Source organism: Rhodofomes roseus, assembly GCF_022264815.1.
Source record: "Rhodofomes roseus strain CIRM-BRFM 1785 chromosome Unknown C8Q71scaffold_45, whole genome shotgun sequence".
NCBI lineage: Eukaryota > Fungi > Basidiomycota > Agaricomycetes > Polyporales > Fomitopsidaceae > Rhodofomes > Rhodofomes roseus.
In genome coordinates this window covers 62,301-83,007 of record NW_025953001.1, presented here as the reverse complement: position 1 = coordinate 83,007, position 20,707 = coordinate 62,301, and the positions used below count along the sequence as shown (strand labels likewise).

General features: G+C 57.5%; 8 protein-coding genes across 8 annotated transcripts; 5 read left to right on the top strand and 3 right to left on the bottom strand.

Moving 5' to 3' along the window:
- Positions 1–19: 19 nt before the first annotated feature.
- Positions 20–1,536, top strand: C8Q71DRAFT_728389 (kinase-like domain-containing protein; the record flags this gene model as incomplete). The annotated part of the gene is made up of 5 exons (XM_047921954.1): positions 20–216; positions 268–623; positions 679–1,064; positions 1,124–1,289; positions 1,319–1,536. 5 exons carry the CDS (start codon positions 20–22, stop codon positions 1,534–1,536), a joined length of 1,323 nt encoding a protein of 440 aa, XP_047772510.1.
- Positions 1,537–2,527: 991 nt separating this feature from the next.
- Positions 2,528–4,804, bottom strand: C8Q71DRAFT_452160 (caspase domain-containing protein). The gene is made up of 6 exons (XM_047918629.1): positions 4,556–4,804; positions 4,381–4,503; positions 4,266–4,319; positions 4,147–4,206; positions 3,620–4,097; positions 2,528–3,566 (listed from the first exon to the last, which is right to left on the bottom strand). Exons 2-6 carry the CDS (start codon positions 4,485–4,487, stop codon positions 2,769–2,771), a joined length of 1,497 nt encoding a protein of 498 aa, XP_047772509.1. The 5' UTR covers positions 4,488–4,503; positions 4,556–4,804; the 3' UTR covers positions 2,528–2,768.
- Positions 4,805–6,145: 1,341 nt separating this feature from the next.
- Positions 6,146–7,626, bottom strand: C8Q71DRAFT_452141 (scavenger mRNA decapping enzyme). Its single transcript, XM_047918628.1, has 7 exons — positions 7,495–7,626; positions 7,265–7,437; positions 7,118–7,213; positions 6,959–7,059; positions 6,614–6,909; positions 6,470–6,564; positions 6,146–6,417 (listed from the first exon to the last, which is right to left on the bottom strand). The coding sequence occupies exons 1-7, from the start codon at positions 7,559–7,561 to the stop codon at positions 6,295–6,297; spliced, it is 951 nt and encodes a 316-aa protein (XP_047772508.1). The 5' UTR covers positions 7,562–7,626; the 3' UTR covers positions 6,146–6,294.
- A 2,351-nt stretch (positions 7,627–9,977) lies between these two features.
- C8Q71DRAFT_799884 (ubiquitin-conjugating enzyme/RWD-like protein) lies at positions 9,978–10,605 on the top strand (the record flags this gene model as incomplete). The annotated part of the gene is made up of 3 exons (XM_047925928.1): positions 9,978–9,980; positions 10,038–10,164; positions 10,229–10,605. The coding sequence occupies 3 exons, from the start codon at positions 9,978–9,980 to the stop codon at positions 10,603–10,605; spliced, it is 507 nt and encodes a 168-aa protein (XP_047772507.1).
- A 289-nt stretch (positions 10,606–10,894) lies between these two features.
- Positions 10,895–12,940, top strand: C8Q71DRAFT_452024 (GPR1/FUN34/yaaH family-domain-containing protein). The gene is made up of 9 exons (XM_047918627.1): positions 10,895–10,931; positions 10,989–11,136; positions 11,196–11,324; positions 11,437–11,494; positions 11,580–11,933; positions 12,069–12,239; positions 12,305–12,383; positions 12,444–12,648; positions 12,706–12,940. The coding sequence occupies exons 3-8, from the start codon at positions 11,206–11,208 to the stop codon at positions 12,554–12,556; spliced, it is 894 nt and encodes a 297-aa protein (XP_047772506.1). The 5' UTR covers positions 10,895–10,931; positions 10,989–11,136; positions 11,196–11,205; the 3' UTR covers positions 12,557–12,648; positions 12,706–12,940.
- A 1,539-nt stretch (positions 12,941–14,479) lies between these two features.
- On the top strand, positions 14,480–16,411 carry C8Q71DRAFT_863632 (uncharacterized protein; the record flags this gene model as incomplete). Its single annotated transcript, XM_047928203.1, has 4 exons — positions 14,480–14,575; positions 14,629–15,060; positions 15,110–15,277; positions 16,391–16,411. The coding sequence occupies 4 exons, from the start codon at positions 14,480–14,482 to the stop codon at positions 16,409–16,411; spliced, it is 717 nt and encodes a 238-aa protein (XP_047772505.1).
- A 652-nt stretch (positions 16,412–17,063) lies between these two features.
- C8Q71DRAFT_863631 (uncharacterized protein) lies at positions 17,064–17,949 on the bottom strand (the record flags this gene model as incomplete). The annotated part of the gene is made up of 5 exons (XM_047928202.1): positions 17,064–17,090; positions 17,154–17,206; positions 17,259–17,361; positions 17,420–17,839; positions 17,887–17,949. The coding sequence occupies 5 exons, from the start codon at positions 17,947–17,949 to the stop codon at positions 17,064–17,066; spliced, it is 666 nt and encodes a 221-aa protein (XP_047772504.1).
- A 1,079-nt stretch (positions 17,950–19,028) lies between these two features.
- Positions 19,029–20,541, top strand: C8Q71DRAFT_451871 (uncharacterized protein). Its single transcript, XM_047918625.1, has 2 exons — positions 19,029–19,635; positions 19,690–20,541. The coding sequence occupies exons 1-2, from the start codon at positions 19,356–19,358 to the stop codon at positions 20,214–20,216; spliced, it is 807 nt and encodes a 268-aa protein (XP_047772503.1). The 5' UTR covers positions 19,029–19,355; the 3' UTR covers positions 20,217–20,541.
- The last annotated feature ends 166 nt before the right edge of the window (positions 20,542–20,707 follow it).

Below are 20,707 nucleotides of genomic sequence, written 5' to 3'. Positions count from 1 at the left end.
CTTCACGTATCGCGCTAGCATGTCCCCTCACATCAGCGCCAACTCGGCGGCCTCTGTGAGTGGATTTCCAGAGGAAGACTTGAGGGAAGCCGGTCGCAACAGCAGTGGCTACTTCGCCGCAAGGCTGGGCCAGACGTTAGAACGAGGTCGCTACTGTATCATGCGCAAGCTGGGGTGGGGTCAATACTCCAGCGTATGGCTTGCGAGAGACTTCACGTAAGTTCAAGTTGCTCCGTGGCACTCAGCGTTCATGACCTCTGCCTCAAGCGAAAACCGATTTGTCGCGCTCAAGATATTGACCAGCAAAGCCACGGAAGCCTTGTCGGAGAGTGCTGACCAGCAGTCAGACGAGCAACGCATGCTGAAGAAGGTCGCAGACGCCGACCCGGCCCACAGAGGCTACCGCCACCATCTCGCCTACATCGATGCCTTCGACCTTAAAGGACCCCACGGACTACACCATTGTCTAGTCACGGAGGTTCTTGGGTTCGGCATGGACTTCCTTAGGAAGTTACGTGACAAAGGTGATACCCGCATCGCACCCAGTATCGTCAAGCACGTCGTACGCCAAGTTCTCCTCGGTCTGGAGTATCTCCACGAGGAATGTGGTATAGTCCATACAGGTGTGTCACCCGTGAGGTATGGAGCATGGGGTATTGATATCGTATGGCTTTCCAGACCTCAAACATGACAATATCCTCTTCCGCCCACGCGATCTTCACACCATCATCTCGCACGAACTCTCCATAAACCCGTCTATCACGTACGATTGTGGGACAGAGCTCAACCCATCCGTCATACCGGTCGTCTCGCAAAGCCTCCCGTTATCCATAGGCGCTCCAATTCATGAACACGATCTTGATGTCGTGCTCGCCGATCTCGGTCATTGTGCGTTGCTTGTTGTTCCCCTCGGGAATGCGATTCTGAGAGAAAGTTTGAATGCAGCGCACTGGATATCCCATCATTTCCAAGAGCAAATCCAGCCGTTTGCCCTTCGCGCTCCCGAAGTCCTTCTCGGATACCCTTGGAGCACTCCTGTGGATATATGGTCCTTAGGCTGCCTCGTAAGCCCTTTGATGTTCCTGTTCCTAGTTATCCAGATGTGAATCCTGATGCATTCCAGATTAATGAGTGGCTCACCGGTGGCTGGCTCTTCGAGCCCACTCCGGAACCGATGTGGAGCTTCGAGGAAGACCATCTCGCTCGGATGACCGAGGCAGTTGACGCACACTTCGAACCGTCTTTCCTGGCGAACTGTAAGCGTCGAGATGAGTACTTCAACCAAGAAGGTACGTTGGTCGCCCCCACGGCATTGCAGTGCATAACTCGGTACTACCTTCAGGAGCGTTCGCGCATTTTACGGAACACAAGGAGCCTACTTGGCCCTTGCGCAGGATGTTGGAGACGTACTCTGAGCTCGGTAATGACTCGGAGATCGAGGCGACTGAACGATTCATGAAACGCTGTCTGCAACTCTCACCGGAGCGAAGGGCTACGGCAAGGGAGCTCATTGACGACCCATGGCTAGCAGTTTGACAGTCAGATATGCCTTGATTCGGTAGCATGACTAGTAGAGGGTTGGAGTAGGTGCGTAGTGTTCCCGTTCTGATGACAACCTGCCAGCGCGCGATGTACCATGCGATGTAGTGAAAATGATCACCGATTTCTACGAATTCCTAGTGTTCCTACTAGCAATTCTGTAGCTTGCTACGAGATATGGAATACATCTCACCTGCTGTGCTACCCGGAAGGTATGCCTCTCGGATATTTTGATTGATGCAGATCTGTGAGACTACGTGCCAAGTGACAACGTCAGACCGTTGTCTGAGTACCAGCGCCCGTCGCCTGCCGCTTCGACGGGTATAGGAGCGACGGACGACGCGCGACTCGGCCTCCCAGTCACGACGGCGTCCCAGGGGGAGGAGGAGTAGTCCATTGTACGGCCAGCTGTCTTGCGGCGGAGGCGAGCCGGGAGGGCCAGGTGGCGGGGGCGGAGTAATCCGATTTGATCTGTTCGCCGCGGCGTGCGGGGCTAGGCGGGGCTGGGGACGAACGCGATCAGCGGGTCGATCACGGCGTCGGCAAGCACGCTCCAGGGCAATACATGGACCTACAGCGTTAACCTGGCGTGAACCACCGTTACTCTGGAGACGGACGACCTCGCGATCGTCCGGTTGTGTGTCAGCGCCGCGGATGGCGAGGCTCGAAGTCGAGTTGGGCATGTTGCAGTCGCCTCGTGTGCTTATTGATGGTGGTCGTGCCTGCAGACAATGGCGGGAGGCGCACACGCGATGCAGAGGACGGGGCGGCGCGGGGGGAAGAGGATGCTTTGGCCTGTGAACGCGCCGGCAGCGCGCGAGAGTCGTGTTAGATTTAGAATGGGCGGTTCGGGCAGTGCTCGGTTGTGTCCGAGATCGAATGCTCGCACTGCTTCTGTCTTCATCAATCCAAACTCCTGGTGCCGCCCATTTTCACCACGCGTAAGTACGAGCCACAGGAATTCCAGGTCCAAGTACTTACAGCGCGCGGCCTTCGAAACCACGGCCAATCTCCACAGAGATGGCTTGTGCAATCGCATGGTCTTGCGGACAATGATATAATAGTGATTGCTACTTGTGGCTAGACGACCCAAAGACGACCGGGGCGACAGGGCCGGGCGTACTCTGAACGTTGACCAGGTCCGCCGACTCCGGCGTCTTCCTGTCGATCAATCGAAGGAGATGGGCTGATATTCATCAGATTAAGTTAGCTCGCGCAGATAACGGATTTTAGAAAAAAAAAAAGCCGGGCATATGGACGCCCATTAGCCACATGCTTCGGGGACAGCGCACAGCCCGAGACCCGTGCAGTGCTTGGCCAACGCGTGGCGCTACTCTCTCGCAGGAGCCATACCGCACCGCGCACTCTGCATCGCCGACAAGCTCTGCGACGAGCACGACGCGCTGTGATGCAACGTGAGACTGCGACGGAATGGCCACGACAAACTGCGTGCCCTTAGTGATGCCATCCCGGTGGCCCGCCTCGACGAAGAGCAGCCCTGCGGCGTAGCAAACTGGGAACGACTTCGCGTCGTCCTCGAGCTCGATCGTGGTGAACACCAGCCGGTGCTTGTTCTGCCCCACGCACACCGGAGTTTGTGTCAGCGCAGGCGCACCAGGCGGGCCAGGGAAATGCACGTTGTCCGGCTTCCGCAATGCATCCACAAGGCGAGCGTATGTGAGCTCGTTGGTGCAATTCATGCGCACGCACGCGAGCAGGAGGTATGTGAATATCCCGCGCTGTTGGTTGCCGATCATGATCTCCTTCGCCGTCTCGTGGGGGAGGCACGCCGCAAGGAGAACGTGCGAACTCGCTTCTGGCGTCGAGGCTGCGGGATCGGGCTTCGCGAGAGGTATCATCGCCGCACCGCGAGCGTCATCCGGGGGCTGCCACGACCAGATGTCCTGGTCGAGGTCATCCGGGATGCGAGGGCGGAAAAGCCAGCCGCGTGTGGAGAGGTTCCGCACTTCGCCGCCGTCGAACGTGCGATCCATGCCACCTGAGTGGCAGCTGTCCAAGACGACGGCCTGCATCGAGTTTGTCGGAAAGGTGTACACAGAGGCGACATCAAGGAACTCACGATATTGTCTCCCTTCTCATAGGCCAGCCGCCGCATGAGCCCTTCAATCGTTCGATCCGGGATGCCGAAGATGGGGGTTCCACTCGTGTCCAGCATCCCATCGTCGTGCGGACAGATCATTTCGACCTGATCTGCATGGCCCGCAGCGACCCAGCTGGCGGGAGCGTCCCTGCGGTCACCGTGACCAGCGTAGTAAATGACGATCGCGTCGCCCCGCTCGACGGCTGGGTTGTCGATGAGATGGTCGAAGAATGCCTTCAGGATATGCTTGCGCGTCGCCGCCGCGTTGTCGAGATGGACGATCTGGCTCGGAGGAACGCCCAGGGTATCCCTTAGAAAGGCGTAGAAGTCGTTACAATCGTTTGTGCAGCCGCGGAGGTTGGTGATCTTGCTATGCTTGTAGTCGTTTATGCCGATAAGGAGGGCCCAGATGCGAGGTTCACCCTCAGAACGTTGAGCCTCTAGTCGAGCGCATGCCCTGACGGGGTGTCAATCATGGGTTCGCAAGACGACAATGTGAATGTTACCTCAGCAGCTCATCGGTAGCGGTCCGAGGTCCCAATTGGGCTGACGCGGCTGTCGTCGTACTAAAACGAGTACAGGTTCAATATTTCACAATGAAGCAGCTGGTCCAGGGAGGGCTTACGTCCGCTTGCTATAGGCATTCCGCATTCGGCGACGTTTCAAGCACTCTCGCACCCTGCAAGCGAACAGTCGACTCGGTTACTAGTGCGTCAGCCTACGTAGCTCAAAATGCGCACCTATGGTCCTTGCGACCCCGTCGAGCGCCGGGAATTGCACGGGATGCCTTGAACATCGTTTGCTTGGGAGCACATTGTGAGGCAACGAGCACGGTGTGTGTGTACATGGGGGCTGCTGAACCTCTGGTGGCGTGTGGGGGTAAGTGAGCATAGTGCCCTACCACGCACTACGCACCCTTCATCTAAGCGCTGCCGGTATTAGGAAAAGGCTGTGCAGGGGCAATAGAGTTCGATTTCCTCCGAGTAAGTGTGCCATAGCAGCTGCGGTACTTGGGCACAGCATCTTCTGCTATTTGCGAAGAGTGCATTGGAGTAGGGGATCGTATCCCGCTGAATTGACACGGCCTTCCAAGTCGGAGTCACGGCTCTCGGGCCTCTGCACCTTCTTCTAACTCTCGTCGTCCCCAATGTGCTCTCATATACGCAACGTCTCGCGTACGAAGCCCTGCCGCTTGTGCGGGTTGAATACGCCCCGCTCTAGCCATTCCAAAGCCGAAGCTCATGCCTGTTGAGTAGAAAGTGAGACGCGCGGTCAGTTCGCTCAACAATCAGGACTCACTCGCAGACCGCGTAATCCAGGGGAGGACTTCTGGAAGGACGGCGCCGTGACGCTGTACATCACGAGATGCGTACCTTGGGAGCGGCTGACCGTTACGAGTGTTTTGGGTACAGAACGGGTTGCCCTGTCCCGGAGGCACCGCGCGAGCTTGCCGTACAATGGGTATGTCGCGTTCTAGTCAAGTATCAAGAGCGATACGCAAAGAGAGCCGACGTGTCCTTCCCCGCTGTTGCGCGGGCTGTCGGGGGGTAAAAACTAGACCACAAAGGGTTACTGCACCAGGTGCAGTGACCAGCTGTTGTCGAGTCTCTCGTTAGGTGCGTTGTGCTTGTTCTCGCTACGTCCCTCTCGCTCGTCCGCCCTTGGGTCGCGACTGGCATTTCGTCCTCCTCTCTACGTGCATCAAGAGGTTCAACGTGAGTTGCGTGTTTCGCCAGGACACCAGAGGATGAAGAATCTGCACGTCGGAGGGAGCTGTCGCCGTACCAGCTGCCATCCGGAAGAAATTGAAGGAGCTGCTTAGGGCTCGATTCGCTGCGAGTTGGCGGAGTCGCGCCAATACTGAGATTGGGTCCACTCGATGCGTCCGACAAAGTATGTGGGAGATGCGAAGGATCCTTCGTGGCAAAGCTCGCTCGAATGTCGTGGTAGAACACCAAGTCCACGATCGCGTAAGCGCCCGAACCGCGGGCGTCTTATACGGCATCACCCGGGAGCACGGCCTGTCCTGCTCTCGAGTGCTTTCGTTGCGCAAACTGGCCCTTCGCGCAGCTTCGTGCACTAAGTCGAGCCAAGGGCGTTGAGAGACATCAACGGCAATCACACGGCCAGTGAAACGACACAGTTCTATTGAACACGATATAATTGCAAGTACAACGACAGGTCAACAGGCAACACTCGAGAACCACGCTACGTATCGTACATCTACAGACCTGTGGTACGCACTCCGCCGAGCCAGACCCGTGTACACAGTCCAGCTCTGGCGCGGACTCCCGCAACGGAGTGCAGCAGGACGGTGTCCTGCTCGTCGGAACCACTTCCGACGAAATAAGGTGCATGACACACCTACGAGTCGATCTGACTCGGAACCCAACGTCTGGGCTGACTCTCGATAACGAGAGCGCAGCAGGACGAGCTCCTGCTGGTCAAACTTGTCGACCAAAGACGTACCGAGTGGTACATCTCAGGTGCATGATATGCACCTGCGAGCCGAGTCGGCTCGTAAACCCACATCTGGGCTTACTCTCGATAACGAGAGTCATGCGGGGCTCCACGTTCCGCGAACAGCAGTCATAGAGAGAAGAAAAAGACAAATTTCTGGGAGCACTTCACTTGGACATCATGATGTCGCGCATTCAGTCGTGCAAGTCGACCTGGGCGGCGCGCATCGGTTCGTACAGCCCGTGCTGGTCGCCCAGGCCGTAGGTGAGCGTCATGCGCGCAAGGATCGAGGGGCCGTCATCGGGGCTCAGCTCGAGCTGTGGATGCGAATTTGAGTGGGATCATGCAAACCGAGACAGGATAACTTACCAGGGAGATTATGTCGTCCAGCAGGTGCGCCTGGCCGACGGTCATGCCGAGTAGGCCTTGGTACTCGACGTTGACGATGTGCACGTGAAATTGATCTAACGCAAGCGTAAGCCTTGACAGAGTGACGTATGGGAACGGACGCACAGTAGCTGGGCTGATAGTGGACGAAAAGACGCAGAGCCCCGCGCTCAAGGCCCCACTTGTCGTTGACCGCTTTGTGGGCCTCACGCCGGATGCTCTTGAGCATGGGCAAGTGTGCCCTGGTGAGGTTCCTGAGACTGCATATGGCGGGCGACGACGCGATGGCGACGAGGTAGAGCGAGCTGAGCGTTGTCAAGTCCCACTTCATGTCGGGGAGGAGGACGTAGCCAAACTCGGGGTGACTGTCACGGTGGAGGACCTTGTCGGCTTCGGAACGGCCTTCTAGGATATCACGGACCCTAGATAGACATCAACGGCGGAGGATCTAAGATCGAGGACGAAACGCACCATTTAGTGCGAGAAGCGGGGAACGCATCGATGTAGGGTTTCACGATGCGCTCATATAGGGCAGGAGTCTCGTGGACGACGACGAACTTCTGCGCCGTGTACTGAACGTGCGATGAGCTGGTCAGCGTCGTGGTATGAGGTCAAGCGATCAAGACGAACCTTGCGGATGTGGACGTCTGTGGCAGGACAGATGATGTTGATCTTGACATCGGGGCGGGCGGCGGAGGGCGCGAGCCAGCCAAGCAGCCAGGTATACTGTGTGAGGGCTGAGATCTCGGCGCGATCGAGAGGTCTGGTTGGACGCACGATATCGTTGTTCTCGATCAAGCGCACGTCGGCGATGGCGCTCTCGAGGAGAGCGGCGGGCTGGTCAACGGGGAGCGCAGCCTTTTCGATGCGCACAATGGCAGGGCTGCGCTCGCTGGCACCATCCGCTGCAGGGAAAGAGCCGAGGAGGACGATGGTCTGCGTTGCAGCATCTGTGGGAAGGAAGGGTGGTCAGACACTTGGATAGTGGGTGGACGAGGACGGCGGACCGTAGTTGAGAACGCGGTCGAAGGCGAAGAGTCGGAGAGCGGCGACGTCGGCGAGCGGAGAGGCCATTGAGTCTGGAGGCGCAGGTTGAGATGATCGTTGAGAGCAGAGTGGACGTGGGGGGACGAACCGTGTGTGGGTGCTACTTATACACACCATGATAACACGAACCTTGCCGCAGATATCGATCGGGCCATGACGCGATCTCGTGACTCGCCCCGACGCGTCGCGGCTTGAATCCTCAGAGTCAGCGATGTATGCAGACAGCCAGCCAACCAGATTCGCGAGCACCTCCAAAAAGAAAAAAGAAACCGACATGATGCTGCTCGTCTGCTTGGGATGCACAGATTCGGATCGTCCCACTGGCCGACTGACACTGGATGACTGAAACATTGCGACAGCCTGACTCGGAGATACAGTATGCAGCGCTGCATTGATCCGTGATCGAAATTGAATGGCAGAAGCCGCTGTGAAAGGGCACATACAGAATAGTGAACGGAGCACCACAAGGTTAAACGTCCCCATTTAACAATGCCCGGTGTGGTAGCGGGCGACATCCAGAACGTCTGGGGAGCCTTAGCTTGCGTTGATTTGCCACCGCAAATACCTTGGCCTTGAAGCGGGTAGCAGCTGTACCGACCCGATGATGCCTGCATGTGACACCTTTAAGCGACACATCGTGTCGAAATCCCAGCCGTGACCGATTGGCAAATCACTGGAGGGACCTTTCTGGGGAGGAAAGAGTGCTGTAGTCGCCAAGTGTCTTCACGATTCGGTTTCTGCTGCCAATTATATGGTCAAACATACACAGAACGCATAACGAGTCAGGGGGTCCTATAACAGTCTAGTCGACGCATGCCGCGTTCAGTCAAGCTCGTCCGTCTCCTATCCGCCGCTCCAGATAGCCTTCGAGCCCACGTTCAACAATCGACTCGTACTCGGTCGAGCGACTGCAGCCAGCAGTGAGCCATGAGCATACCAGCAAACAGGGGATGTAAACCTACGCGGTACCTGGCTGAGCCAGTGCTGAGGCAACTGCCGTAGCCAAGAGGATAGTGGAGGCGAGGGTCAAGTACCGTATGATGAAATCGCAATGTATGCACCAGGTCGTTACAAAGACGTCGGGTCAAAAGAACATGAGTCGTCGACGAATGAAAAAGCAGGGCTAGAGGGGCGAGTGGATCGTCAGTGTAACAATCGAACCGCTCGTCCGATCGAAAATTCACTTTCCGGCACCCTACTTATTGGGCTCTAAAGAGGTGAAGAGCGTGAGGAAGTGAGTTGGAGAGCGGCGGTGGCCGTACTCTCCCTTATATGCGTTGATCTGTTTAGTCTGATCGCCGGCTTACGACCCATGACTGGCTCGCAGCCAGCGATCTCCGCAATCCTCGCGGAGGCTTTTCGGATCGCTATAGTATGTTTGACGTTCGACAGATGGATGGGTTCGGACCAGCCTGCGACGCAACTTTGCATACAGGTTGCATATGCAGTCGTCGCTTGTCCGGCTCTGCGTTCCTTGAAATGCACCTAGTGGCGAATGTCAGTAATACTTATTACCGAGGGAAAAGACGTACGATTCGGATCACATACAAACTGATCAACGCACTGCCACGGCGGCGTATCGTCTGCCACGAAGCCGCGAGGCACGGTGATGCGTGGTCCTGTTACTGCTTGCGGCTACCAGTAGTCAATGGTAAGTAACACCAGTGGCTTGAATACGCTGCCTACTTGATTATGACAGATTGCACTGGTCGCACGAGCAACATACATACTTATGCATGAAACAAGTGCATGATGATGATGTACCCATCCGGGTAATATCGGCCTCACAATGAGGCATCTGAGAACGGTATTGTCAGCTACTACTGTCCTCGCATTTGCTCAATGAATTGCAGTAAGCATGTACTGTAGTATTATTCGTCGTGCACGCAGAAGTGCTGCAAGAGCGGATAATGCACGAGCGGACGGACGAGCCAGTGGTACGTACCGCAGGGTGGCCGCCTAGAATTGCGCTCACCGTCTAAATCAGTGAGGTCGTCGCTGTCCGGGTCATTCTCTTGCATCAGCCAGTAATCGATCCACACATGAACGTTTGGACAATGGGATCTGGAAAGCCTTTGGAAGGTACGTTGTCAGCCACCGAAGACGAGAAGGATAATCCAGTCACCGCCACAGTCACATCGCCCGTCAGGTCGCGTGGTTTGTCCTACCGTTCCAACTCAATTGCTGCACGAGCAAGGTCCCAACTCGCGAGCGTAGAGTCAGTTACTAACAGCAGGTTGAGTATTGCATCGGGATTCGGCGTATCCGTGACAATGGAGGTGAGTGCTGACCCTGCTATCACGGGACTTAGGACTTAACTTAAATAACCCAGCCACGGCTTAGTAAGCCATGGTGGCCGTGTCGGATGCGTGCCCCGAGTTGCCCGCGTTCCTTGTACTGTACTCCTCCCTCCTTCCTCTCGTACTCCTACCTTCTCACAACCATGGTAAGCTGAGTCAATGGCTCTATCCAAAGAAGAATCGTCCCCTCACATCGCGCACAGTCTACCAACTGTCGCCGCAGACTCATCCGCGACTTCAAGCGCCTCTCCACCGACCCGCCTGGCGGGATCTCAGGTAGTCCATGCCCGGACAACATCATGCTCTGGAACGCGGTCATTTTCGGGCCAGGTAAGTCCTCCGCCTCGCTCTCGCACCATCGCACATCAGCGCCAAATCGCATCGTGCCACACAGCGGACACACCGTTCGAGGACGGCACCTTCAAGCTGCTCCTCACTTTCGATGAGTCGTACCCGAACAAGCCGCCGACGGTCAAGTTCCTCTCGCGGATGTTCCACCCGAACGTGTACGCAAACGGCGAGCTCTGCCTCGATATCCTCCAGAACCGCTGGTCGCCCACGTACGACGTCGCCGCCATCCTCACCTCCATCCAGAGCCTCCTCCACGACCCCAACCCGAACTCCCCGGCGAACGCGGAGGCCGCACAGCTGTATCGCGAGAACATGAAGGAGTATGTGCGGCGCGTACGTGCGACGGTTGAGGAGAGCTGGCTGGACCCGGAGGAGCAGCAGGCGATGAACGCGGCGGAGGGGAGCGCCGCGAGTGGATGAGGATCGCGCAGCTGGCGCGTACTAGGACATGTATTTGGAAGTGTCTGTCACATCACTCTTGTATCATCGTAACCATCCGTACTTATTGTCACTGCATCCACTCGTCTTGTAGATCTGTAACCCTAGTACAACACATGTAAGTACTGGAATTGGATTGCTATCCTTGGGTATCCTATCCGTTGAGGGTGAGTATGGAGTGACGACAGATTACAATGTGTATGGAGTGCATGATGGATATTCCTGTAACTATAGCTCAGGCTGACCTACATTTTCGCGCAGCCTGACATATCGGCTTATCGCTCCTGTGATGATGCCCTGCTGACTCAGTAAGCGCATTTCATGGACTCTGCATGACCTCCGACTTACTCCTCGGGGCGAGCCAGAATCTCGTACAAGAACAATCGAAGAGTCGCTTACCTCTGCAGTGGCCCCGTACGAGCCATGTATGACACTGAAGTGGCTCTTGGTTGATGGGAGAGGATATGTTCTTCCGCATGACGTACGTATTTGCGTCGTTCAGTTGTCCACATGGTGAGCGACAGAAACAAGTGACTGAGTCCTTGGTGGTGCACTGACTTCATCGGAAACAGTGACTTATAAATGGCAATTCGAGAGCTGCGCGAAGCCTCGACTCCCTGCTTCCTTTGCTGTTTGCGACCGACAACCGACGCCACAAACTACGATCGACTACGAAGCATCATGTCCGTACCGAGTGACGAGTATGTGTCCCTTCTGTCTCTTTCCAGTCCGATGTGTGGGCACTTCGACGTCGCCGCTGTGACTCCGCGCAGGCAAGCCGTTGCTCTCGTTGACGACTAACTCTGCTGCCAGCATCACAAAGATCGGCGTGATCCTTGACTCGACGCCCCGTGTACAGATCTTCCTCCGCGTACGCACACCCCGTCACTGTCTCTCGATCCCGCTGACCACCGGTGCTCACACAACGATCTCACCTCATTGATACCAACACATAGCCAATCGCCGCACCCGCCGCTCTTGGCCTCGCAGGGTTCGCCGGCTCGACCTGGATCACCGCCTCCTACATCGCGGCATGGTGGGGCGGCCCCTCCTCGCCGACCATCTTCTTCCCCTTCGTAACGCTCTTCGGCGGGCTCGCGCAGTTCCTCGCGGGCCTGCAGGGCTTCCCCGCGCGCGATGTGCTCGTGACGGTCGTGCACACGATGTGGGGGTGCTTCTGGATGAGCGCGGGATTGGTGTGGCTGCTGACGGCATGCGACGTGCTGCCGGCGCGCACGCTGGCGGACCACTCATCGGAGATGGCGTCGTGGATGGTCGTGTTGATGACGTTTACGTGGATTTGCGCGGTGGTGAGTACGCGGTTTTGCTTGGGTGTGACTTGAACGGTCGGAGGTGGGAGAAGATCATATCGAGGAGTCGCCCGAGAGACGCGAAGCGACTATGATACTTGTCGAATCTGTGCTCATCTAATCTACAATGAATAGGGCGCCTTCGCGCGCGATATGATCCTCTTCGGTATCCTCCTCTCGCTCGCGATCGGGTGCACGCTTGCCACAGGCGGATGGTACGCCTTTGGCTCAGGCGCGTACGCGACCGTCAAGGCTGCGGCGTACTTCTGGATGATCAGCGCGCTGCTCGCGACGTGGCGCTGCGCGGTGCGTACCACGGGTTGTCCTCCACTCCTCCCTGCACACCGCTGACTCTGTTTCCTCGCATCAAGGTCTACATCTGGGAGGAGAACTGGGGCAAGTCCCCGATGTACCCTGTCTTCCGTACTGTACGAGAAGAAGCCGCGCCGTGTAAGCATTCCTCTGTTCCTCGTAGGCATCATTCGAACGACTGATCTATGTGTACGTCAGATATGATGCCTGGTTTAGGAGAGCCAGGCGTGAAGCGTGGAGTGCCGAAGCCGCTCGACAGGCGGGACCTCATCCACAAGGGGTTCACAAATGGGGAGGCCATGGCAGCTTGAAGGCACGATGTCCTAGCGATGGATGGGTGCCGGCTTCCGACACGACAGCACGCGTGTCTACGCATTGGGTTGAGTAGCATCGCGAAGATCATGTACGTTACAGTAAATTTTTAATGACAGAGATTGCCAGCCCACCAGTGTGGTCATAGGAGTGTGGCCTACCCTCCGAAGGGCATGATCTTGTTGGCAGGGTTTGCGAGGGGAGATCTTCGCCGCGATGCCACGCAATATATCGTTTGGCAACGAGGGTTCAAGCTTCAAGTTTATGTCTGTAGTACTGTAGTACTTCAAACCGGACCAGCGCCATCAGTGGGATGGTACACGTTCGTGGCAATCACCAGTCAGCGTGGTTCTCGAGTGTTGCCTGTTAACCTGTCGTTGTACTTGCAATTATATTGTGTTCAATAAACCCGATTGTGTCGTTTAACTGGCCGTGTGATTGCCATTGATGTCTCTCAACGCCCAAGGCTCGATTAATGCATGAGGGGCCGGTCCGTGCAAGGGAAGCACTCAAAAGCAGGACATAGACCAAAAGCGGGTCCTCCCAAGCTCGTGTGGTGCTGTCAGCCTGAGGCACCCACGGTTCGGGCGCTTACGCGATCGTGGATTTGGCCTGTTCTACCACGACATTCGTCCGAGCTTTGCCACGATCTCCCACATACGAAAACTCACGACGCGTCCAGTGGACCCAATCTCAGTATTGGCGCGACTCCGACAACTCGCAACGAACCGAGTCCCAAGCAGCACCTTCAGTCTCTTCCGGATGGCAGCTGGTACGGTGACAGTTCCCTCCGACATTCAGGTTCTTCGTCCTCTGGTGTCCTGGCGAAACACGCAGACTATGCCGAATCTCTTAATGCGTATAGGGAGGAGGACTGAAGGTCAACAGCAACCTAAGGACGGATGAGCGGGAAAGACGCAACAAGCACAACGCATCTACATCGGATAGGCTCGACAACACCTCATCACTGGAGACACATGCACCCGGTGCGGTGACCCTTTCTGGTCTAGCTTCTGTTTCCCTCCGATAGCTTGCGCAACAGTGGGGAAGGACACGTCGACTCTCGTTGCGCACATCGCTTTTGATACTTGACTAGAGCGCGACATAGTCATTGTACAGCAAGCTCGCGCGGTGCCTCCGGGATATGGCAACCCGTTCTGTACTCAAAACACTCGTGACGGTCAGCCGCTCCTAAGGGGCTCACCTTGGCGGAGCCATATTTCGTGTGTGCTATATTGTGCAGCGTCATGGCGCCGTCCTTCCAGAAGTCCTCCCCTGGATTACGCGGTCTGCGAGTGAGTCCTAAATATTGAGCGAACTGACCGCGCGTATCACTTTATACTCAACAGGCATGAGCGTCGGTTTTGAAATGGCCTAGAGTGGGGCGTATTCAACCCGCACGACCGGCAGGTCTTCGCGCGCGAGACGTTGCATGTACGAGAAGGTCCTGAGGGACGATGAGAATAGGCCCGAGAGCCGCACTGCCGACTCAAAGGCCGTGTCAATGCAGCGCAATACGACTCCCTATTTCGGTGCGGTGCACTGTTCGAGGGCATATGGCCGGATAGAAGCGCTGCGGGCCGGAGGCCTAACCCGCCTCTTTGGCCTGCTCATCGGCATCAACACTACAAGCAGAGCAATATCACCGACCTCAGCGGTTGCAAGAACGACTGTGACGATGTCCACGCCTTCCTAACGAACACTTTGGGCGCTCCTGCGAGCCAAATCGTCCGGCTCGAGGACGCTGCGGCGACGCGCACGAAGATTATCGAGGCATTCTACAGCCACTTCATTGACAACCCAGCAAACAAACGGGGCGACACTATCGTGATATACTACGCAGGTCACGGTGATCGGAGGGACGCTCCCGCTAGCTGGGCCATGCAGATCAGGTCGAACTGATCTGTCCGCACGACGATGGGATGCTGGACACGATTGGAAAGCCCGTCTTCGGCATTCCGGATCGAACGATTGAAGGGCTCATGCGGCGGCTGGCCTATGAGAAGGGAGATAATATCGTAAGTTCCTTGATGTCGCCTCTGTGTACACCGTTCTGACAAACTTCATGCAGGCCGTCATCTTCGACAGCTGCCATTCAGGTGGCATGGATCGCACGTTCGATGGCGGCGAAGTGCGGAACCTCTCGACACGCGGCTGGCTTTTCCGCCCTCGCATCCCGGATGACCTCGACCAGGACATCTGGTCGTGGCAGCCCCCGGATGACGCTCGCGGTGCGGCGATGATCCTTCTCGCACCGCTCGATCCCGCAGCCTCGACACCAGAAGCGAGTTCGCACGTTCTCCTTGCGGCGTTCCTCCCGGACGAGACGGCGAAGGAGATCATCATCGACAACCAATCGCGCGGGGTATTCACATACCTCCTGCTCGCGTGCGTGCGCATGCACCGCACCAACGACCTCACATACGCTCGTCTTGTGGAGGCACTGCGGAAGCCGGACAACGTGCAGTTCCCTGGCCCGCCTAGTGCGCTCGCGCTGACGTGTGTGCGTGGGACGGAACAAACACCGGCTCAGGCTGTTCACGACGATCGAGCTCGAGCACGACGCAAAGTCATTCCCAGTTCGGTACGCCGCAGGGCTGCTCTTCGTCGAGGCGGGCTACAGGGACGGCATCAGCAAGGACACGCAGTTTGTTGTGGACATCCCGCAGGGGTCGCAGTCTCGCTTTACGCCGCAACGTGTCGTGCTCATCGCAGAGCTTGTCAGGCACGTGCACGGTACGGTACCTGCGAGAGAGTACCTGCGAGTGTTGGCCGAGCACTGGACGGGACACGAGCTGTGCTCTATTCCCCGAATGTTTGGCTGGAATGGAAAGCTCTCCTCCTCCTCCCCCTCGTCCCCCTCGTCCTCCTTCTGCCGTTTACAATCTCTTGAGATCGTGGCAGATTACGTGTCCCGATTGGCAGGAAGATGCCCGAGTGTATGGCGGCCCGTTTGTGGAAATAATCGGATCGCACGAAATGTAATAGTACCTACGAAAAGTATAATAAATGCACGAAATGTGCATTCACGAAAAGTTTGGAACCACTCACGAAAAGTTTGGATAATCACAAAACTCGGAAGGGTACACGAAATGTATGCTCACGAAAGTCGGCTTGCATGAATCGCGCGCAGTGTGACGCGAGTGTGATCGAGTGACCGTTTGTCACCGAGTGTGATCGAGTGACCGTTTGTCACCGAGTGTGACACGTGAGTGCGTGGCCTTAGCCCGCCTCCGGCACTCAGCTTCGAATTGTAGCGGCCAGGATTTTTTAGGTACATTCAAAACACATAAAACACGCGTCTCGCGCACAGAAACATCCTGGGGAAGTCGCTCTTCCGCCACGAGTTGAATAAAGACATCGCACTCGCGCGCCACCGCGCCACCGCGCCACCGCGCCGGCGCTTGTGGCTGTGGCTGCGCGCGTACCGCTGCGCGCAGTCACATTGACTGCTGTAGTCCAAGTCAGATCCCCTAGGCAGCTAGGTTCTAGCTTTATCTTACGTTCTTGGCCCCTTGGCCCTCGCACATCCATGTATCTAGTGACTAATGAAAGAAATATAGCCGGTGCCACATGTCATGAAGTTGCGAAACTTCAAACAGACTCGCCGTGTAATATAGCCTTTGCGCTTCTAAAGCATGTGGACCACTCATGATCTTGGCTTTGCTCTAATTGGCCATCTTCCGGAAACACAGTCCGATTCGTGTGTAATATGTTGCATAAATGCATATGTCTCGAGGTGATTTCACTGCTTTGTCTTGATGATTCGAGTCACTGGGAGCATTTCTGCTTTTCACAATCACCTGCACTGTTGTTCTGATTCCGTTCCGCAGGTCAAGCTTAAAGCCGTATAAAAGCTGGCTTGTCCTACCGGAAGTTCTTTAGTACTAGTAGTCAATACATTGCATTTGCTGCTCCGAGTATGCTACTATTGTACAAGACAGAAGCACATAATACACCCGCCGGCTTCAAGATGCTCTGAGGCGGGGACGAGTGATGGCCTGCAGTCCATCTGCAGGACCGCGAGCAACAGCAGTTCGTCAGCGCAAACAAAGTTGTCGATGTCCGGCTTCAGGGTTGACCAGCCGCAGGCGCGCACAAGGTCCTCGAACCTGCCGCTCCTCTCCACCAATGAGGCTCTCCCTACCCGAGTCTCGCCGCCGTCCAGATTGACCGCTTGCGCGTATCAGCTGTGCAGCCCGCATACACTCGCGGTGTGTCTACATACCATTCAGCATAAGACAGAGTCTGCCATCATGAGATTACACAAACACACGGACTCACCAGTCATGACTCATACTGCAAAGGTCCCAGCCGCATACTAGACGGCGGTGCAGTGCAATCGCGGTGCTGCTTTCACAAAATGGCTTTGCCCCGGTCAACACAACCACGTCGAGCTGCAACTAGACAAGTCATCGTACATGTACTTTACATCCTACTCTCAGAATTGACACCTCACTGCTTGACCACATACCTCGTTGCGGGCTGCAGAGGCAGCCCTGCCGCCTAATACACCATATTGATCGACTTCATCTACAGTCGTCACAATCGTCAGTACCCCATCATCCGCAGAAACACAGGCTAGAAAATGCGCACCTGGTCGATTGAGCTCTGGTTCGTGACAGTGCGCAGACTCGCGCCCGCGGAGCCTGTTGACGAAGACCTCGAGCTGCCAGCAGTACGTGCTCCAGTACTCCTCACCGTGCACGCCGCCCGTCTTCCCGGAGTACTTCAGGGTAGTGCTTCTCGTACCGTACCGCGTCTCGCCCGTCGCCTTGTCCTTTGTCGCGATGTAGTGGTACAGCTGTTAGTGCCATAGCCGTCAGCGCCGGGACCCTCTCTCAGACGAGCGGGGCACGTACTACGCGGTGGGGCATCGTGAAGTTATAGAGCGTCACGAGTGCACGCTCCGTCTCGACCTCGATCGTAGGGAGCTCCCACACGCGCGGAACGAACCCGGCGACGTTCGCGCGGCGCATGTCCGCATACACCGTCGCCTCGACGTTGTACTCACCCTCTGCGCCCTCCGCGGAGCCCTCACGGTACACGAGCGTCGTGTCCATCGCCTCGTCGACACGCTCATCCCATGGCGACGGCCGCGTGTGCGCGGACTTGACGCACAAGGGGGCACCCGCGTCGAGCGCGAAGCGCGTGCTCGAGAGGACGTACGTCACGTCCATCAGCGCGCCGCCCGCGAGGTCGAACTGCCAGCGGATGTCCGACGCGGGGATCGAGCAGACGGGCGAGGTCATGATCGCGTGTGTCTGCAGGACCTTGTCGTGCTGCGGGCCGGTAAGCATAAGGGAGAGAGAAGGGAGGGCAGACACACCTTTGACACGACGTCCTTGAACGCGTGTGCGGCGGGGTGGCACTGCCAGTGGAACGCCTCCATTACGTGCGCTGCGCGGTCTCGATGACGCGCCGCGCCTCCGCATCGTTAGCGGCGAAGGCCTTCTCGAGGAGGACGTGCTTGCCCTTCTCGAGCGCCTTGATCGCCCACTTGCCGTGCTGCCCGTTCGGGAGCGAGATGTAGCGTGACGAAGTCGACGAGCGGGCTGTAGCAGCTTGTCGTACGACCCGAAGGCGTGTGCGATATTAGCCTTGAAAGGCTTGAAGCCCACAGACATGTGTAAGTAATTACTGAATACAACTACAATCAAGTACTTACCTTGTACCAGCAATAAACCACGTTCAGACGAGGACGCGAGCAGACCGACGCGACGCGTTCAACATCGAACACGGTCACATGAGGGCTCGGGCACGTCGCCGTAGCCACAAGCGCCGGCGCGGTGGCGCGGTGGCGCGCGAGTGCGATGTCTTTATTCAACTCGTGGCGGAAGAGCGACTTCCCCAGGATGTTTCTGTGCGCGAGACGCGTGTTTTATGTGTTTTGAATGTACCTAAAAAATCTTGGCCGCTACAATTCGAAGCTGAGTGCCGGAGGCGGGCTAAGGCCACGCACTCACGTGTCACACTCGGTGACAAACGGTCACTCGATCACACTCGCGTCACACTGCGCGCGCACTGATTCATGCAAGCCGACTTTCGTGAGCATACATTTCGTGTACCCTTCCGAGTTTCGTGATCATCCAAACTTTTCGTGAGTGGTTCCAAACTTTTCGTGAATGCACATTTCGTGCATTTATTATACTTTTCGTAGGTACTATTACATTTCGTGCGATCCGATTATTTCCACAAACGGGCCGCCAGAGTGAGCCGGAGTTTCCCTTCAGATCAACCAGTCTCGAGTCTTTTTTTCGTGTCTGTCATAGTTTTGTGGTCGGCCCAATCGTGTCGTAGTCACAGCAAGCCAGCATGTCTGTAGTAGTGTTCAAGTGATTTCTCCAGCCAATTTCGTGGAGACAGGCCATAGTGTCGAGGTCCGCGTACTTGGACCGCGGGAACTCGGAAGCGGTGCGATCGATCGATCTCGCACGCGCCACCAATACAATCCCAACATGACTCCAGCCACACGCCCCGCCCTCCTCTCCTCCTCGTCCTCCCCGTCGCCTGCGTTACGCGTGCGCCGTCTGCAGGCACGCTTCGGCCTCACCTCAACACGCGAGGCGACTGCAACATGCCCAGCCCCCCCGCCAGCCTCGCCACCGCCGACGCACCACCAGTCCGCCTCCAGACTGGGGCACACTGTAGGTCCACGTCCTGCCCTGGGCGTGTTTCCGACGCCGTGATCGACCCCGCTGATCGCGATCGCCCCTCGCAGCCGCGGCGAACAGATTAGCCCGCCCGCACGACCCCGCCCTCCCCGCTCGCCTCCGCCGCAAGACCACCGGCCGCACGATGGACTCGGACGACTCCGGCTGGGACGCTGACTGGGAGGCCGAGTCGCGCGCGTCGTCCGTCGCCCCCATGCCCGTCCACGCGCGCTGTCACCCCGGCCAGGGCCACGACGAGGGCGGTATGGCGGTCGACGCCGATGGCCCTGCGACGTCCGAGTCGACAATGGCCCACCCGCCGATGGTCTATGCGCCCGCGGCCCACCCTCCCCTGCTCCCCGCAGAGGCCGCCCGCGCGATGGAGGCCACGAAGGAGGCCCTACGCGTCGCGGCGCTCGTCGAAGGTGCGTCGTCTCGCCCCCGCTCCTCGCGCACCACCATCCTAACCTCGCACGCAGACGAGTGCCTCGCCCGCCGCCGCCGCCTCTCCGAGTCGCACCCCCGCCGCCTCCGCAGGTACAACCCCGACTATCTCCTCGCCGCGCGGCGCTGGCACACGCTCCGCCGCCCCGCCTCGAAGCACGCCGAGCACGAGCGCGAAACCGACGCGGAGCGCTCCTCCGCCTGCCAACACTGCCTCACCAGCATCGACTCGCACCCCCCTCCCTACCACAATCCCCTGGCCCCCAAGCCCCCGCCAACGCCCGCCCACCCGCTCTCCTCCCTCGCCGCCCCGCCCCCGCCCTACGACGCCCGCTCCCCGCCCAGCCCAGCGTACACCCCCACAACGCCCGCAGACTGGGAGGCCGTCTACGCCCACCTCGCAAAGCACCGCGCGACCCTCGCCCACCTCCAGCGCGCCGCCGCCGACGCCGAACACGCCCTCCTCGGCGCGTGGGCCCTCGTCGACGAGCTCGTCCTCCCCGTCCTCCGCCAGCGCGCCGTGCCCCGCGACATCCCTGTCGCCGCGCGCTGTGTCGGGTGAGCCCGCGGTGTACGGTGAGGTGGCGATCTCTTGGAATGTGATTCTTGGAAGGAAGTGGACGCGGTGTACGATGGTGTAGCATGACGACTACGATTAAGACGAACGAACGAACGAACGAACGAACGCAAGGTGAAAGATGGGTGTATGCGTGTACTACTGGTGTGTATCATAGCTCCGTTGTCCGTCCTCGCTGCAAGTCCTCGCATGAACTGTGTATCATACTACTGTTAGCTGTCGATTGTTGGCTGCTGTCCTGTCTTGGAATGTATTCGTGTCTCGCAATCAATGACGTCTCGAACACTTTTCTGTCTGCATGTCGTCTGCACGCGTCGCGCCTCACCAGATGATAATGAGATATATTGGGACAAGAGGCCAAAGACAGAATGACGCTGCTCAGCCGCCCGGGCACACCCTACGCACGCCGCGCCCTGTCCCGCCACTCCTCCCAGATACGGTGCTCCAGCCGCGGTGAGCTTCATCGGATACAGCTC